Raw genomic sequence first — 14,858 nt, forward strand, 5'->3', positions numbered from 1 at the left:
CTTCCTTAGGAAAACAGGCAGTGAGGGCTGCAAATGATGATCACATATCTGCAATGCTGCAACGTAATTTCAAGCAGTTGCCAAGCACCTGGATCATGAATGTGCAACTGCAAGTATCCTGCGATAGTAGCAAATTTGAGGACCAATCGTAAATCTCATTCAGCACTGCTGTAACTGGTTGCTGAACAAGTCCTTGCACGAGGACAGCCTGTATACAACAACACACACTTTTGTCTTCCTATTTACTCTTGAATTGCATAAAATGTTCCAAAATTCAAGCCTAGTTAGTGTTATCATACACTCAGTCACACATTTCTCTATGACCTGAAGGGGACAAAGCCCCTAAATTGCATACCACGTGAAATAAAGCAACATTCGTCTTCCCAAATATTGATCATTGTCCTCTTGTTCCCTTTCCATCTAACATATTATAAATCCAGGTATAATTGTTATATATATCCTTTTATCAATACCCTAATTGTTATGGAAATGTAGTAGTATGGATACTACAAGAGTCAAGACTATAAAAGGCGTGCAGTCCAGAAGAATAAGACACCCAGCAAACCAACATGCTATTGCCAAAATCACATGGTGTACGTGCGGTGCATTTACACACTCAGAACAAACTCCTCGGACTTTATTGAACTCACAGTATTGGGTTTCATGGACAAGGGACTGACCCACAGTAAGATGACTCCATAATCTTTGTATTGTATCTCCAAATCTGATGTTCCGTGCTAGCCAGGCATGTGGAGCAGCCCTGCCATAAGTTCCTGGAGGACTGCAGGGGAACCTTCAATCGGAGACCAGAAAAACTTTTTTTTTTCAAGGCAAGGCTGCTCTCAGGAATATACCCCTATTCTCTCCAATTTGGACAGCGAGTCCTAAGCTTTCGTATAGTGAATTGCTTCACACCAGAGGCGACTTTATCAAACCCCAACCAGACTCCAGCATTCTCTGACCACAGCTCCCTCCCGAGGCGTTCGGCACCGGTTGATGACGTCAGCGCTGTGCTACGTCGGAAGGGCGTTCCGGCGACCGCGAAGCCTGGAAGTGAAGTAAGTGGAGGTTCATACTTAACTTGCCAGCCGTTGGGCAGGGAGGGCGGTGGGGGTCTCTCTCTTTGAAGTGTCTTCTCCCCGAGTCTGGGGTGAGAGGAAGCGTGGAAACGGCGCACCCGGTCAGGAGAGACAGCGGTCTCTCGTCGAGCCCCACCCGCTGTTGAGAGACGCTGCCTTGGAAGGTATTTGCTACCCTCAGAGTTGGGTGTGTCCGTCGCTCCCGCTCGAATCCCGTCTCCCTGTCCTCAGTGGGTGCCCGATGGGCTAGATGCCTTTCCTTCCTCGGAGAGCAGGGCGTTCAATTCAGCTGCCGGGGGTGGGTGGGTGCGCAAGCAGAAGCGGGGGGTCCTCCGAGGCTGATTATTCTCTGCCCGGGGATCTTGAGGGCTTAGTGCAGTCTTAGCAGCCACCAGGAGCTGATGGGTAAGGCTGGCTTGTGCTCTGTTTAGGTCACCCCAGGCCAATCAGGTTTTATTTAACTATGGTTGATAGAGCAAACCGTAGCTGGCATTCTCAATAATAAGCTGTGGTTTACAAGCCATTGTAGCTAGGTTGATAGACAGCCCTAAGGTTAAAAAAAAATGGTTTGCTTGTTAAAGTTCCTTGTCTTATTAAGGAAACGGGATTTCCTGTCTCGGTAACGATCCTACCATATATGTGAGATTGATAGTTTACATAAGGCTACCGAATATTTTTTTTTCTTTGCAGAATATGAATTTGAATCATTTTGCCATTGGTGCAATCTGATATGTGTGAACTGCCCAGAATCACTTTGGTGAGATGGGCGGTGTAGAAGTTACGTGATAATATACCTTCAATACAAAGTACGCTACACATTTATGTACTTATTTAGCAGGAAGCCTAACAATGTATTTGGTATCCCTTACAGTTAAGAATTGGGTTCAGCTCAATTGTTCATGTGTTTTCTTTCTGTGTTTAGGTGACAACAATATCTTTCTTGGGTGCTTATTAAAATTTTGCAAATGTAGTTTTGAAAAGCAAAATTGTTTTGGTTGAGAGTTTTATGTAAAAGTGACTTGGTACAGTTATGCCAGTCTGAGTAGCTGGGGTGGGAAAAGGGATAATTTATTTTGCTGCAACTTGAGATCTGATTTTAAGGCACTATATTAGTGCTAGGTCAGAAAGGGGGGAATCTTTGTAAATGGCAGTACCTAGTTAGGGAAGATGGGATTGACTAGATTGGATAGATTGATGACTCTTTGATGAAGAGAGGATGTCCCAAAATCTTGAATAAGGTTGTGGTGTATACATGCTTAAACAAAAAGAAGCCGTCCCAGAAATTTAGGACAAGTGCTGCCCCCATTTGGAGAACTCTGGAAGATCTTGAGGAAATTGGATAACATCATAGCCCTGGATTTACTGCTGAAGTAGTTATCCTGATAGGAATTTAATTGCCAGGAGAGCTACAGTACAGGAAACATATATCCTAATATCAAAGCAACTTTTGATATTGACCATCACTTGAATTGATTCAGGTTTGGGCATTTGAGACACTTTTTAAAAAAATCCTGCTTGCAGGATCTGCCCAGGAAGTGTGACAAGATACTTCTAAACTCTTCATGAAAGTTGTGCCATGTAGAGGAATACTGTTCAACATTCTAAACTTTTAAACATCCACATTAGGAATGGACAGTCTCTTACCAATGTGATTCTTATTTTTCTTAGGTTTTTTTTTTTTTGGTTGAAGATTTTGCTTCCGCTCATGTATAATTCTGTAACACAAAAATGTTGCATCCCTGTAAATAAATCATTTTGCATTGAACTTGATGGGATAATTTGGGAGTGCTACAGTACAGCCTGCAGACTGCGTATTTTTCATATCTGTCTAAAAGAATGGAAGCTCTGGATATGTAAATTAATCCTCTTTTTATTCCAGCCTATCCAAGAAATGTGCCAGGTGTCAATTAAGAAAAAAAGAGAATAATACAAACTGCAAAGATAAGAGATTAAGAAAATAAGATGAAGAGGTGGTGGTTTTTTTTGTATTTTAAGAGAAGGTGATGAGTTGCTAAAATTGTTTATACTTGTGATAAAGTGGTCATTGTTACTAATATGATTGGATAAGTGAATTGTGTTTTATTTTGCTAACTGTATTTTTCCTAATTACGTTTTTTGATGTAACATTGAAGTATATTTTATTTATCAAATTTATATGCCACTTATCTCTGCCTCTTTTCTAGGCAGTATACATTCTTGTTACATAGGATATTTTAATGGAGGGTGATTTGTACATAGAATAATATATATTTGTGTAACAAATAGGCCCCTGAGGAAGGCAATGACTGAGTACAAACTGGTGGTAGTAGGAGCTGGGGGTGTTGGAAAAAGTGCCCTGACCATCCAGCTTATCCAGAATCACTTCGTAGATGAATATGATCCTACTATTGAGGTAAGGCTTTGAGAGTATTAACATCTAAGCATACTAAATGTGTTTATGTCCTTTTCATTCTGTTTATGGAAGCTGTACTTGATTCTTAAACATTTTGTTTTATCACTTTTTGCCATCAATCACTGGTCTCTGATATTTATTTTCACTGCCTTGAAAAATTAATTGGAAAAGACTTGTTAGGAAGCATGTGGCAGAAGATGTTGTAGGATAAAAGTAAGGATGAACAATCAAACAGAGAACCATATTAAGCTTTGATGTTATAAACCATGCCACAAAGCTGAGGTGATATAAAAAATTTAATAGGGGGGAAATTAAATAAGAATATGTTTAATTAGATTGCTGAATTTTTAAAATTTAAGGTATTATGATTCTCCACCCCATCTTATCTCAATTATAATTTCAAAAATAGTTTTGCTCATTAACATTGAATGATTGCATATTTACTTTTGAAACCATTGATTTTCCATAGGATTCTTACCGCAAACAAGTTGTTATTGATGGAGAGACTTGTTTGCTAGACATCCTGGATACGGCAGGACAGGAAGAATATAGTGCTATGAGGGACCAATATATGAGAACTGGAGAAGGCTTTCTTTGTGTGTTTGCCATTAACAACAGCAAATCATTTGCAGATATAAATCTTTACAGGTAAGTTCTCTTTATCAATGACAAGAGATAAGATTGAGGGGCACATTGTCCACTAGCTCTCATAGTTTTAAAAGCGAGATGGTTAGTAAGGCAATGATTAATAACTGCTGAGATATTTTACTTAATATTGTATATTGGTGCCAAATTCAACTTTGAAAATTTACCTGACACTAATTGTGGTAGATTAAGAACATCTGGTTACTGAATGGATTAGAACAGTGATCCCCAACCTTTCTACCTTGATGGGGGGGGCATATGAGTGGCAGGCGCACAGCTCCATTGGTATAAGTGGGCCTGCGCATCCTCTGCTCATGTGAATGGAGCTTCGCACGCAACTTCCATGCAGGAAACTCCACTTTGCGGTCATGCATGAAACTTCACTTATGAGTGGCAGGCACGAGTGGAAGGCGCTTGAGCGAAGAGTGCTCATGTGTGAAGCTCTATTTCACCCTGAGTGGAGCATGCATATTCACTTGCCCACCACTCGTGGAGCTTTATGCACGCACTTGCCCATTGTTTGTGTGGCCTGGTTTAAAATTGGCCTTGGCCCAGGGGTTGGGGAGCCCTGGATTAGAAAATATATATATGAAGGTAACCATAAAATAGACTTGAAGGATATTTTTTTTCAACCTCGTTGTTTTACTAGCATAGTAGCAAGTAAATTTGATTTCATTTCTACCCCCTTTTATCTAGAAAATAATGCAATATAATATTGGATTTAATTCCTTCAATAGAGGGCGTTAATTTGGCAGAATTTTGGATTACAAGTCTTTTCATTACTCAGAAGTAGGTATCAGTTTTATCTGGGCTGTTCATCTTGGGCTGTTCATCAATGACAGCAGAAACTGTCAGAAAAAAAGCACAGAAAGTATGTGTTCACTGTCCCACTAACATATCCCATCATATCTTTCCTCAGAAAGATTCATTTTTTTCCCCTATCATCTCTTTCCCCAGGGAGCAAATTAAAAGAGTGAAAGATTCAGAAGATGTACCAATGGTTTTAGTGGGAAACAAATGTGATTTACCAACAAGAACAGTAGACACCAAGCAGGCTCATGAAGTAGCAAAGAGCTATGGTATTCCATTCATTGAGACATCTGCCAAAACAAGACAGGTAATGAATTCTTGTATTTCTGCTCAAATCTTAAGAAAATAGCTAGAGTTATTGTTAAGTATATTGACAAATCTGATTGAGAAGGGTGACATAACATTAAAACCTATGGGTAGGAGCAGCCTTCTTGTAGGCTATTTCATTTTTTTAATTTCTAAGAGCCACACTGTCTAGTACTGTTTGCATATTTATATTAATTATTAATCTAGTTGCCGAATTTTGAAGAAGTGCAGTCCACTTCCCTAAATATTTTCTGTTACTTAATAAGTTCTTAAGCATTTATGTTTTCTTTACTTTTAATTGTGAATAGCTGTGTAAGAAACAGTTTATGTTTGGGATGCAAAATCCTAGTTCTTTAAAAATAGAGGAGAATTCTTAACATTAATGAAGAACATTAAATTCACCATAGAGCTTTTCAGGAGGAATATGAGAAAATAAAGTGTAGGAAATAATTTACTTGCTTACACCATATGTTTCTCAACTTTCCATTCAGGGTGTTGAAGATGCTTTTTATACATTGGTTAGAGAAATCCGTCAGTATCGAATGAAAAGGCTCAACAGTAATGAAGATGGAAATCAAGGCTGCATGGGGGTGTCGTGTCTTGTGATGTGATGAGGTAGGATTAGACTAGCTAATAGCTTATGTTTGACAAATATGGTACAAATGTGGTGTTTCTCAGCCGTGATAACTTTAAGATCCATGGACTTCAACTCCGAGAAATCCACAGGCAGCACATTCTGGGAGTTGAAGTCTGCAGATCTTAAAGTCACCAACATTGAGAAACATTGAGGAATGATATAACATTTTTGAACTATTAGGTATTTTGAAGACAATTTGAAATGTATTGTATTTCCTTTTTTGTCATCAAGCTGGTAAGACTGATAAGGATATGCCTCTACAAAACTCATTTACATTAAAGGATTAGCAAAAAGTACTTTGTACTCTCATCATTACTGGGGGATGTTGCTTTATTATGTTGCAGATCAATTGAAGTTGGTGCAATTGGTACCAATTGCATCAAGTGTCTGGAAATCAGAATTAAATGTGCAGGTCTTCTTGGATTTTGAAGAGACATTCTGAGACAAATCTCTGCTAATAATATTTTACGTCTAATAGAACAGAGCTAACAAAACATATTTATCTATTTCAGCTGCCTTCGAATCATCCATCCAACATTGAATCTTAATTCCACTGTTGCATTTCATGAGGATGCCTTGGCCAGTATCATGCAAGTTGCCAATTGATCAATACTAAAACATTATATCAGCACCAGAAGATACTGTTTCTGAACATCTACCTCTTTGCTCAGTTGAGCATGCAAAGAAAATCCCATATGTTATGTGTGGGATTTTTCACTTTCCTTTCTTGGGTAGGTTCAAACAGAGAAACTGATCAAATGAGAACTATAGAGGCCCAATGCCTTGAGAGAAATAACATCTCATTTTCTGGAAAGAAGGCTGGAATGAATTGTGATCATGCTATTCCAAAAAAGCAATTGCACAGCATTGTATGGTAACATTATGCTTGATTTCCTATGCGCCATTTTAAACTAGGATAATATTTGTCACATTTCCTATACTATGTACTTAAATATTCCTATTGTACATTAAGTTAATCACATCTAGTTCTAACCTCTGTAATTCTGGCCTTTTTATAACAAACGTAACATTATTTGATTTTTCAAGTGCCTCTTTACAAAGGCAAGCTAGACCGTAAGCCTTATCATGCTGGTTGCAGCTCTGATTCCTAGCTGACCCATCCTGAATGTTTAAAGCTGACTCAGTTCATTGGTCTGTGTTAACCCAGTATTATCTATGCTTGGCTTTATTGTCTTATCCTTATGTGGGCTTCCCAATGAACTGTATGTGGGAACTTTTGCAGAAGGTATTTACCAGCACTGGGCTTAGTTGTCAGAGTTCCTCACATCATTGGCTGAAAAGCACTTTGAGATTAAGATTTTCCTGAGGAAATAGCAGTCAATTGCTATTTTCCAGTTTTAAATATAATACATTCCATTTACCTTGTGCTTGAAGGTACTGGTGTTTTCATCAGGACCACTTATTAGCTGTGAATACTGTCAATAGCTGTTACTCCATTCTCAGTCATAAAACATGGCTGTGTGAAGTTTGTGTAGAAAAAAATCTGTTTTATCCCAGCTATTTCTGCACTTCTATTTTTAGTTAAACTTGTTTACTCCTTTGATACCTTTGTCAAGCACAGTGTCTTTAGACGTCCTAGCAAAGAAATGTATTTAGGGAATCAACTTCATTGGCATTTGTTTTGAAAGCTCTCTCCCAGCTACTGCTGTGCAGTGAAACTAGAAGTAAAGAGCTAGGGTAAAATGGAACTAGAGAAGTAGAGGGTGACTTTAATTTTCCTGCTGCTTAAAAGTAGGATTAAACTGATAACTGTACATTTATCCTTACAAAATATGGAGCTGGATTCCTCAGTAGTCTCCATACCTCTATCATAAAAGAAAAGGAGCTGTGAGTTTTCCTTGGCTGAGGAGTAGTTGATTGGGTTACTATTTATATGATGTATCCAAAATCTGGTCCTGAATACCATGTGTGTATATCATCTCACTTTCAAGTGAGTGAGGGAACTGCCTTCACTGAAAGTAGATGCTTAAAATGATGTGAGGTGATATAAAAGCTGTCTGTGTGACTGTTTTACATATCTGATTGATGTGGTTATGTTGATTGAAGCACAGAAATGACTTCAATAGAAATGGAGTTTGTAGTCATTAAATGTTTACTGGTTTACAATATTGCCATTTTACTGCACACATTCTAAAGTTGGATAGAAAACCACTGTCCAACCTAATCCAAACTATCTAATCACCAAGTGAGAAAGTTGGCATATTATTTCCTAAATATATAACTTAATGGATCATTTCAGGCATACTTTATCTGAAGTTAATTTCATACAGCATTACATAGGGCTATACAGTAATGTGTTCATATGCTTTACTGCTGGCTAATGTGCTAATATTTTACCAAGAAAATCAGACCTCTTTTTCTTGAGAAACTGATGTCATCTGAGCAATACATTGATACTATTTAAAGTCCTTTTGCATGTTGCTCAGTGCTCCATAGAGTTCAATTTTTCCTTAGTATGATTCCTTTGTTCTGTGGTAGATATGTGGCATATGCACTGGTGAACATAGTGAAATTTGTTTAATTTCAATAAATTGGCCAGCTGTGTAAAGTACAGGAGCACTACTGCAGAACATGGGACCGCTTAAATAGAAGTACAGTGAATTGTTGGGCTCAAAAGAATTATTGATACATCACACCTCTTGGTTAGCATTTGCAGTTTGAAATTATAATTCCAGGAACCTGAATATTAAATGTCATTTTTGGCTTAGTGTTCTGCATGTTTGCCAATGAATCTGAGAAGCACATAGTAATATATTAGTAATTTTCCATCTGGGGTTCACTTGTATTAAATGATGTTTCATCACAAGTGAAACATAGGTTAATTAAAAAGCGGCTTGTAGAATGAAGTAGGTGAAATCAGTTAATTTGGGTGAGGGAAGCAATTTTCAAACAACTTTGCTTCAGCATGTAAAACATTTTATCTAAAAGTGGTAACATTTGTAATTCTTGCCTTCTTTCAGGTCTTGAAATTTCCTACATTTACATTTGTATTATATGCAGAGGATGTTTTGGTGGCTAATCTGGGCCACAACAATATATTATTCATGAGTAGTCTGATGTCTTCTCCAGATCACTGTTTGTCTCTTTCTGTAGCACTAAGCAAAAACGGGATTCAATGGAGAACATTTTAAATAACACACAGCAGTGATAAATATGAAGTTAAATCTCATGTACATGTAGTCCTTGACTTACAGCCACAATTGAGCCCCAAATTTCTGTTGCTAAGCAAGGCAGTTAAGTGAGTCATAAAGTCACTTTTTTCAGTGGCGTTGTAACTTTGAATAGTCACAACCAGTCGTTAAATGAGTGGTTGTAAGTTGAGGACTATATATTAGGAAATTTAGGAAAGCAAGCACACAGATTATTTATATAGAATGGTTGCTCACAAATTGCCATGAACAGATATATAACTAAAATAAGTGCATAGTTTTGAATAAGAGCATGGTATATGCTGATAGTGTGTGTTGGTTGCAGATTTAAAAAATAGTGTTTTAAAATAACTTTTACAACCATGTTCCTCGGCTGATCAGGCATATCTTTGTTATTATTTTAGAAAAGAATCTCACTGATTCATGTAAATCTGCAAGGCCCTTTCCAAAACCAGCTGGATTTTTATTTTACTCAGCTCACAATATTGAAACTTAGATATGGAGGAAAAAATCTATTGCAAGCTGGGCTTCCAGTTACGGTTCCTTTTTTTTCTTCTAACTGATTATAATAATGCTGTTGAAATTACACTAATAATTTGCTGTAGGTGTCATACATGTTAATTTTGCTGGACTGTTGAACAGAAAACAAGATTACAGTGTTTGATCTGCTTAATATTTTTAAACATTTTCCATTACTAAAAGGATATGCCTGATACAGCAGGATAATAATATGCAAACTTAGACAAAATGTTGATTCTTTTTAAAGGAAATGGTTTCCTTCACAGGATGAATGGCTTCTGTAAGTTGCCTACTGTGTCATGTGTGGATTGTCTTGTTTAATGTTTCAGAATGTTTAATATACTGTTTCAGAAATATTTGTGCCCATATGAAAATGTAATTGATCCACTGAATCTTATGGTCAGTTTCTTGTGTTATTTTCTATCTGTGGTTGTTTTGTTTTGTTTTGTTTTTTTAAATACCTATATTGATCTCTAAACTTTGGTAAGATACATTTGGACTGTTTGAAAACAAAAGTGCCTTTGTTACCTAATAAATTTGAATTCTTGGAAATGTATGTACAAATAGAAATTTCCAATCACAGCAAGTGACAGCAATTTGCCGATTTGGGCTGATTTTGGAAAAGCTAGGCGGGGTTGAATGAAGTTAGTATCACAAGACTAGATAAAAAAATCCAACAAACCATTCCCCTTTCACCCACCTTCATACTATTGCCATATAATCATTAGGAGTCAAACTTCACTAGAAAGACTTTAAAAATTCCATCTTTTTTATGTAAGCATAAAATATGATTGTGTATTGCTAGTCCCTTACTCATCTACCATAATATACTGTATGATAGAGCCTAGACATGTTTAGGCTCTATTTTACATGGACAAAACAAGAATGAATGGCAAGATGCTATGTATATCAGTGAAGGTCATCATTGATAAAACAATGAAGTCAAGATTCTAATCATAATTTAGAGGAAGCTAAAAATAATTCTTAACTTCTGGAGCTGATATTCTATCACTTTATGTTTATTTGGATAACAAAGTGACTTATTTTAAGAATACTGTAATATTTGCTGTAACACCTGATTTCACCTTTAGTTATGCTTATTTTGAGGTCTCATATAGCTGAATACCAGTTAATATGGGACAATAGATGCTGTGTGGATTAAAAAAAATAGGCCATGCTTCCATTGTATAGTATTTCATGAACTTACTCTCTGAAGTTCCAGACCACTAAATGTTAAAGGTTGACATATTGTCAAAGCACTAAGTCTAATTCCATTGTAATGTAATCATTTTTGAATATGTTTAACTAAATACTGTTTTCCCCCCTAAAATATACAAATATTTCTTTGGTGTGTTTGTTCAGTAATTGGATCAGAAACAACATCCCCTACTTTACACTGTGAAATGTGGGCAATTCATAATTACCAGAACCTGTAACTATTACAAAGTGAATGCTTCTCAATTGATGTGGACCACATTCAAAACACCTGGAGAGCTTTGAATAATTACAGTACATTTTGGCCGGGTCAGATCCTTAGATTGTTCAGTAAAGCAGTCCCAGGTATTATGGTCAGTCACAGATCTTTAGCTAAATGTTTGGAAATTAAACAAAAAAAAATTGTTGATATTTTAGACTGGCAGAAATATACATTTCTGTTAAAAAGAACAAGAAAACTTATGTTCACCTACTCTATTTTTTTTTTCTAAAGTACATTTTGTAGTATGGGTGAATTTCACATTCTTCTTCCTTAAAAAGTAATGGAAATTCCAGAACAACTCATTGACCACATGAGAAAGTTGTATGCAAGGCAAGAAACCACAGTATGCTATTTAATACTCGTTCCCCCTCCTATTTTCTCCACAAAAAATAACTCTGTGAAATAATTTGGGCTCAGGGAGAATAACTGGGCCAAGGTTATCCATCCAGCTTTCATATTGAAAAAAGTGGAAGATATAAGATGACAGCCAGCAGCAAGATAGATGGCTTCAGTTACAATGGGGATGAGTGTACCATTGGAAGACCTGAAAAACCAGATTAGGGATTGATAATTATGGGGAAAACCTATGTGGTCACTAAGAACTGAAAATGACTTGATGGCACATGATCACCTACAGTTTAAAAGATATAACCTGAAACCAAGGTTGGAAACAGATGGCCCCAATAACATCTTACTTAGCAGTCAAGATATGCAGAAAGCATCATCTAATAAGTCCTGGAGGGAACAATATCCTAATCAAGGACCTATCAAGGAAGAAGCTATAATCCTAGCCAAGCTGTTACATATAAACAATTAGCAAGCTCCACCCTCCTATGCACTGATGATACTATCTAGCCCTGGTAATGAAATGTTTGCAGGAAAATATGCTCAGAAGTCAAAACCCAACAGTTTAACCCTATGCTATGTATATTTTCTACTGGTGTTTCATTATGATTTTAGAAATACCAATTATTTCTATCTTGCAGACAATAAATCCTGGCCTTGAAAGAAGCAGAAGTTTCAATTTTCAATTTTGATATATTAAATATATATTTTACTGTAATTTTTAAAAGAAAAAATAATAAAATACCATCATAAAGGAGCAACTGGAAAAGACATATGAGACAATCAACATCTTCAAAGGAATACAATTCACAAGATAAAAAACAATATGCTATCCTTCCTGGATATCTGAGATGGATGGTTAAGAAATATAAAATATAAATAAAAATATCAGCAGAGGAAATGGCAGCAAATTAGAATGACTAATATCAAAAAAACTACTCGCACTAACCAAGTGTTCCACTATTAAAGTAACAACTCAAACTCCCACAAAAGGAGCTGTGTAAGGATATTATTCAGATGAGCAGAAACAACTGCAATAACCAAGAACAGAACAAACTGACTGCCTATACATCTTCCAACAAAATGGGTGTTCATCCCAAATTGTGAAAAGAAGCAAAACATCTTCAAAAAAAAAAAAAAACCAAGAAAGTCCAGTTGCTTCCAGAAAAGGGGCCTTTGGGACAACCATGACCTGGATGACTAACCATTTGGGATGAACACCCTTTGCTTAAGTAAGAATGGATTTGCAAATATTTCTTTATATGTAAAATTAAGGTAACTCGGCAGCTTACAATCATAAAAGGTAAAATCTAAAAACAAGTTAGTACAAAAAGTAAAACACTGGCACAATTAAAAGATGGGGAGGGCAGGAGCAGGATGGGGAGAGGTGGGATCTGTTGTTAATTGATCAACTACTTCCACTGTAGTTGATCAATTAACAAAAGTTTGCTATGGTTTATAAATTACAGTGAGTTCACAGAACATATGTGGATTAGCACCATGTGTATTCTAGGCCACAGAGATGTAGACTGGGGAATTGTTGCTATCTAAGGATCAAATAAGTTCAATTTATAAGCTGTCTCAATCATCCAAGTGACTCTAAGCAACAAATATTAAAGCAGTGACCAAAAAATAGCAAAGATACTGAGTAAATATATATTATGATGTTGGATGGAAATACAGAATACAACCAAGAATAAAATATCAGTGTCAGTGCACAGTACTAAATCATCTGAAGCCTGCTGGAAGAGCCACATGTTTTCCTAAACTGAGGATAAGGCTGGGGTTGTATAGATAACAAGGGGAATGTTGTATCTTTGTAGTTCTCTATCACAAAGCCACAACCTCCAAAATATTTCTGCACACATTTTTTGTTCTTTTTCTGATGACCCGACTCTACTTCATCTGTCTTTTTGAATAAAAGAGGTCACAAGAGCTCAAAAGGGAATTAGTGTTACTGTAAAGCCTGAAGGTCATTCTTGGTTTCAGATGCAGTTTTAATACCTTTGACATTAACTGCAGAAATATTAGAAGCAAATGTAGTTTTTACCGCCAGCTATAGAGGGCAGATAGTTTTCTGAAAACAGATTGAGAAAGCTGGGAAGGTCTTCCCAAGGATGACAGGTGGGACTGGACTGCCGGGATTCAGTAAATTAACATATTGAGCTGGGCCTGAACACTAGGATTCAGAAATGGTTCCAATTGCATTTCAAAATGAAAAAATATTGGAGGAAATTCTAACAAATAATTAGCCTCTTTGAGAGATCAGTAACTTGTGATTCCTGTACTCAATTGTAGCTGATGTGAAAGAGATTTTCTGGAGTTAAAAGTAGTTCTGCAGGTCATGGGTCTCCAACTTGGCAATTTTTAAGACTTGTGGACTTCAACTCCCAGAATTCCTGAGCTAACATGACTGGAGAAGGAATTCTGGCGGTTGAAGTCCACAAGTCTTAAAACTGTCAAATTTGAAGACCCCTGATTCTAAACCCCAAATCTTATCTGCACATATTGTGGTGAGTCCCTGTGGCAACATTCTCAGGTAGGAGATGCTGGGAGAGCACAGATTACAAAGATTTTGATAAGGAGAACTATGTTTCCTATCTGACCTGACCTTCAGCCCTTAAGTTAGCTTATTATTATTATTGGGCACAGTGGAGAATGCTGATCTGTAATCAATGCTAAAGTAAAATTTGGCTAACAAGTCAATAGAAATCCTTTGATGGGATCTTCTCCTTCAAGACAAGCAATAAAATAAAAATATTGGGGGGAAAAGTCTAGACATATTCTGACAGAATATCCTTTCAGAGGAAAAAAAGTATCCTTGTTAGGTGACAGATTTAGTAGTTAGATACTGCTTCTAATTTTTTTTCAGTCCCTTGAAAATATGCTGCCTGGGGAATTCTGGGTTGGTGTCCAGACCTGTTAAGTTGTCACGGTCCAGAAACACTGCTCTGAATTATGGGCAGTCTATGCTAAGTCTATGCTCTTCCATCAGACTTCATTATAGTTTAGGGCAGGGGTGTCAAACTCACAGCATGCAGCCGGATGTGTCACGTGCTGGTCCCACTCCCACCCAGTTTAGCAAAGTGTGGGGGAGTCCTGATACATCAAGTGACTATGCCTTGAAGACGCATGTTTGATACCCCTGGTTTAGGGTGCTGCATGAACCCAGTCTACTTTATAGCTTAGATTTTCTTTCATATGGGATACCTGTGGCTGGAAGCAGAACCTTTTTTTACAGCAATGGCTCTTCAGCATCAATTATTCCTGATTATTTTTTTGTTTATTTACGGAGAAAGAAGACTGTGGTTATTGATTATGGTTTTTAATACTGTAGTTCATACTGAACATTTGAATAAGCATACTTTGTGAATCTGTCAAATGCATAATAAAAATAAAACAAGACGTCACATTTGGTATATGCAAAATGCAAAAATGCTTACATAATAAATTATATATATGTATGAATATAGCATTA

General features: G+C 36.8%; 1 protein-coding gene across 4 annotated transcripts; it reads left to right on the forward strand.

Moving 5' to 3' along the window:
* Positions 1–962: 962 nt before the first annotated feature.
* Positions 963–10,114, forward strand: NRAS (NRAS proto-oncogene, GTPase). Of its 4 annotated transcripts, XM_087929293.1 has the most exons (7): positions 1,041–1,243; positions 1,770–1,885; positions 3,345–3,471; positions 3,941–4,119; positions 5,074–5,233; positions 5,724–5,847; positions 6,382–10,114. In XM_087929293.1, the coding sequence occupies exons 3-6, from the start codon at positions 3,361–3,363 to the stop codon at positions 5,841–5,843; spliced, it is 570 nt and encodes a 189-aa protein (XP_087785419.1). In that variant the 5' UTR covers positions 1,041–1,243; positions 1,770–1,885; positions 3,345–3,360; the 3' UTR covers positions 5,844–5,847; positions 6,382–10,114. The 4 variants fall into 4 exon arrangements, with proteins under 4 accessions (XP_026568750.2, XP_087785419.1, XP_026568749.1 ...); XM_026712965.2 differs by lacking the exon at positions 1,770–1,885 and having other exon boundaries at positions 963–1,058; XM_026712964.2 differs by lacking the exon at positions 1,770–1,885 and having other exon boundaries at positions 1,043–1,243.
* The last annotated feature ends 4,744 nt before the right edge of the window (positions 10,115–14,858 follow it).

Source organism: Pseudonaja textilis, chromosome 3 (genome assembly GCF_049901715.1).
Source record: "Pseudonaja textilis isolate UNSWEBS1 chromosome 3, rPseTex1.2, whole genome shotgun sequence".
Classification (NCBI taxonomy): domain Eukaryota; kingdom Metazoa; phylum Chordata; class Lepidosauria; order Squamata; family Elapidae; genus Pseudonaja; species Pseudonaja textilis.

Excerpts from the sequence above, each read along its gene's own strand:
- NRAS (XM_026712965.2), top strand. The coding sequence starts at position 997 with ATGACGTCAGCGCTGTGCTACGTCGGAAGGGCGTTCCGGCGACCGCGA. Across the intron at positions 1,059-3,344 it reads CCGCGAAGCCTGGAAGTGAA|GCCCCTGAGGAAGGCAATGA; the intron begins GTAAGTGGAGGT and ends TGTAACAAATAG. Across the intron at positions 3,472-3,940 it reads AATATGATCCTACTATTGAG|GATTCTTACCGCAAACAAGT; the intron begins GTAAGGCTTTGA and ends GATTTTCCATAG.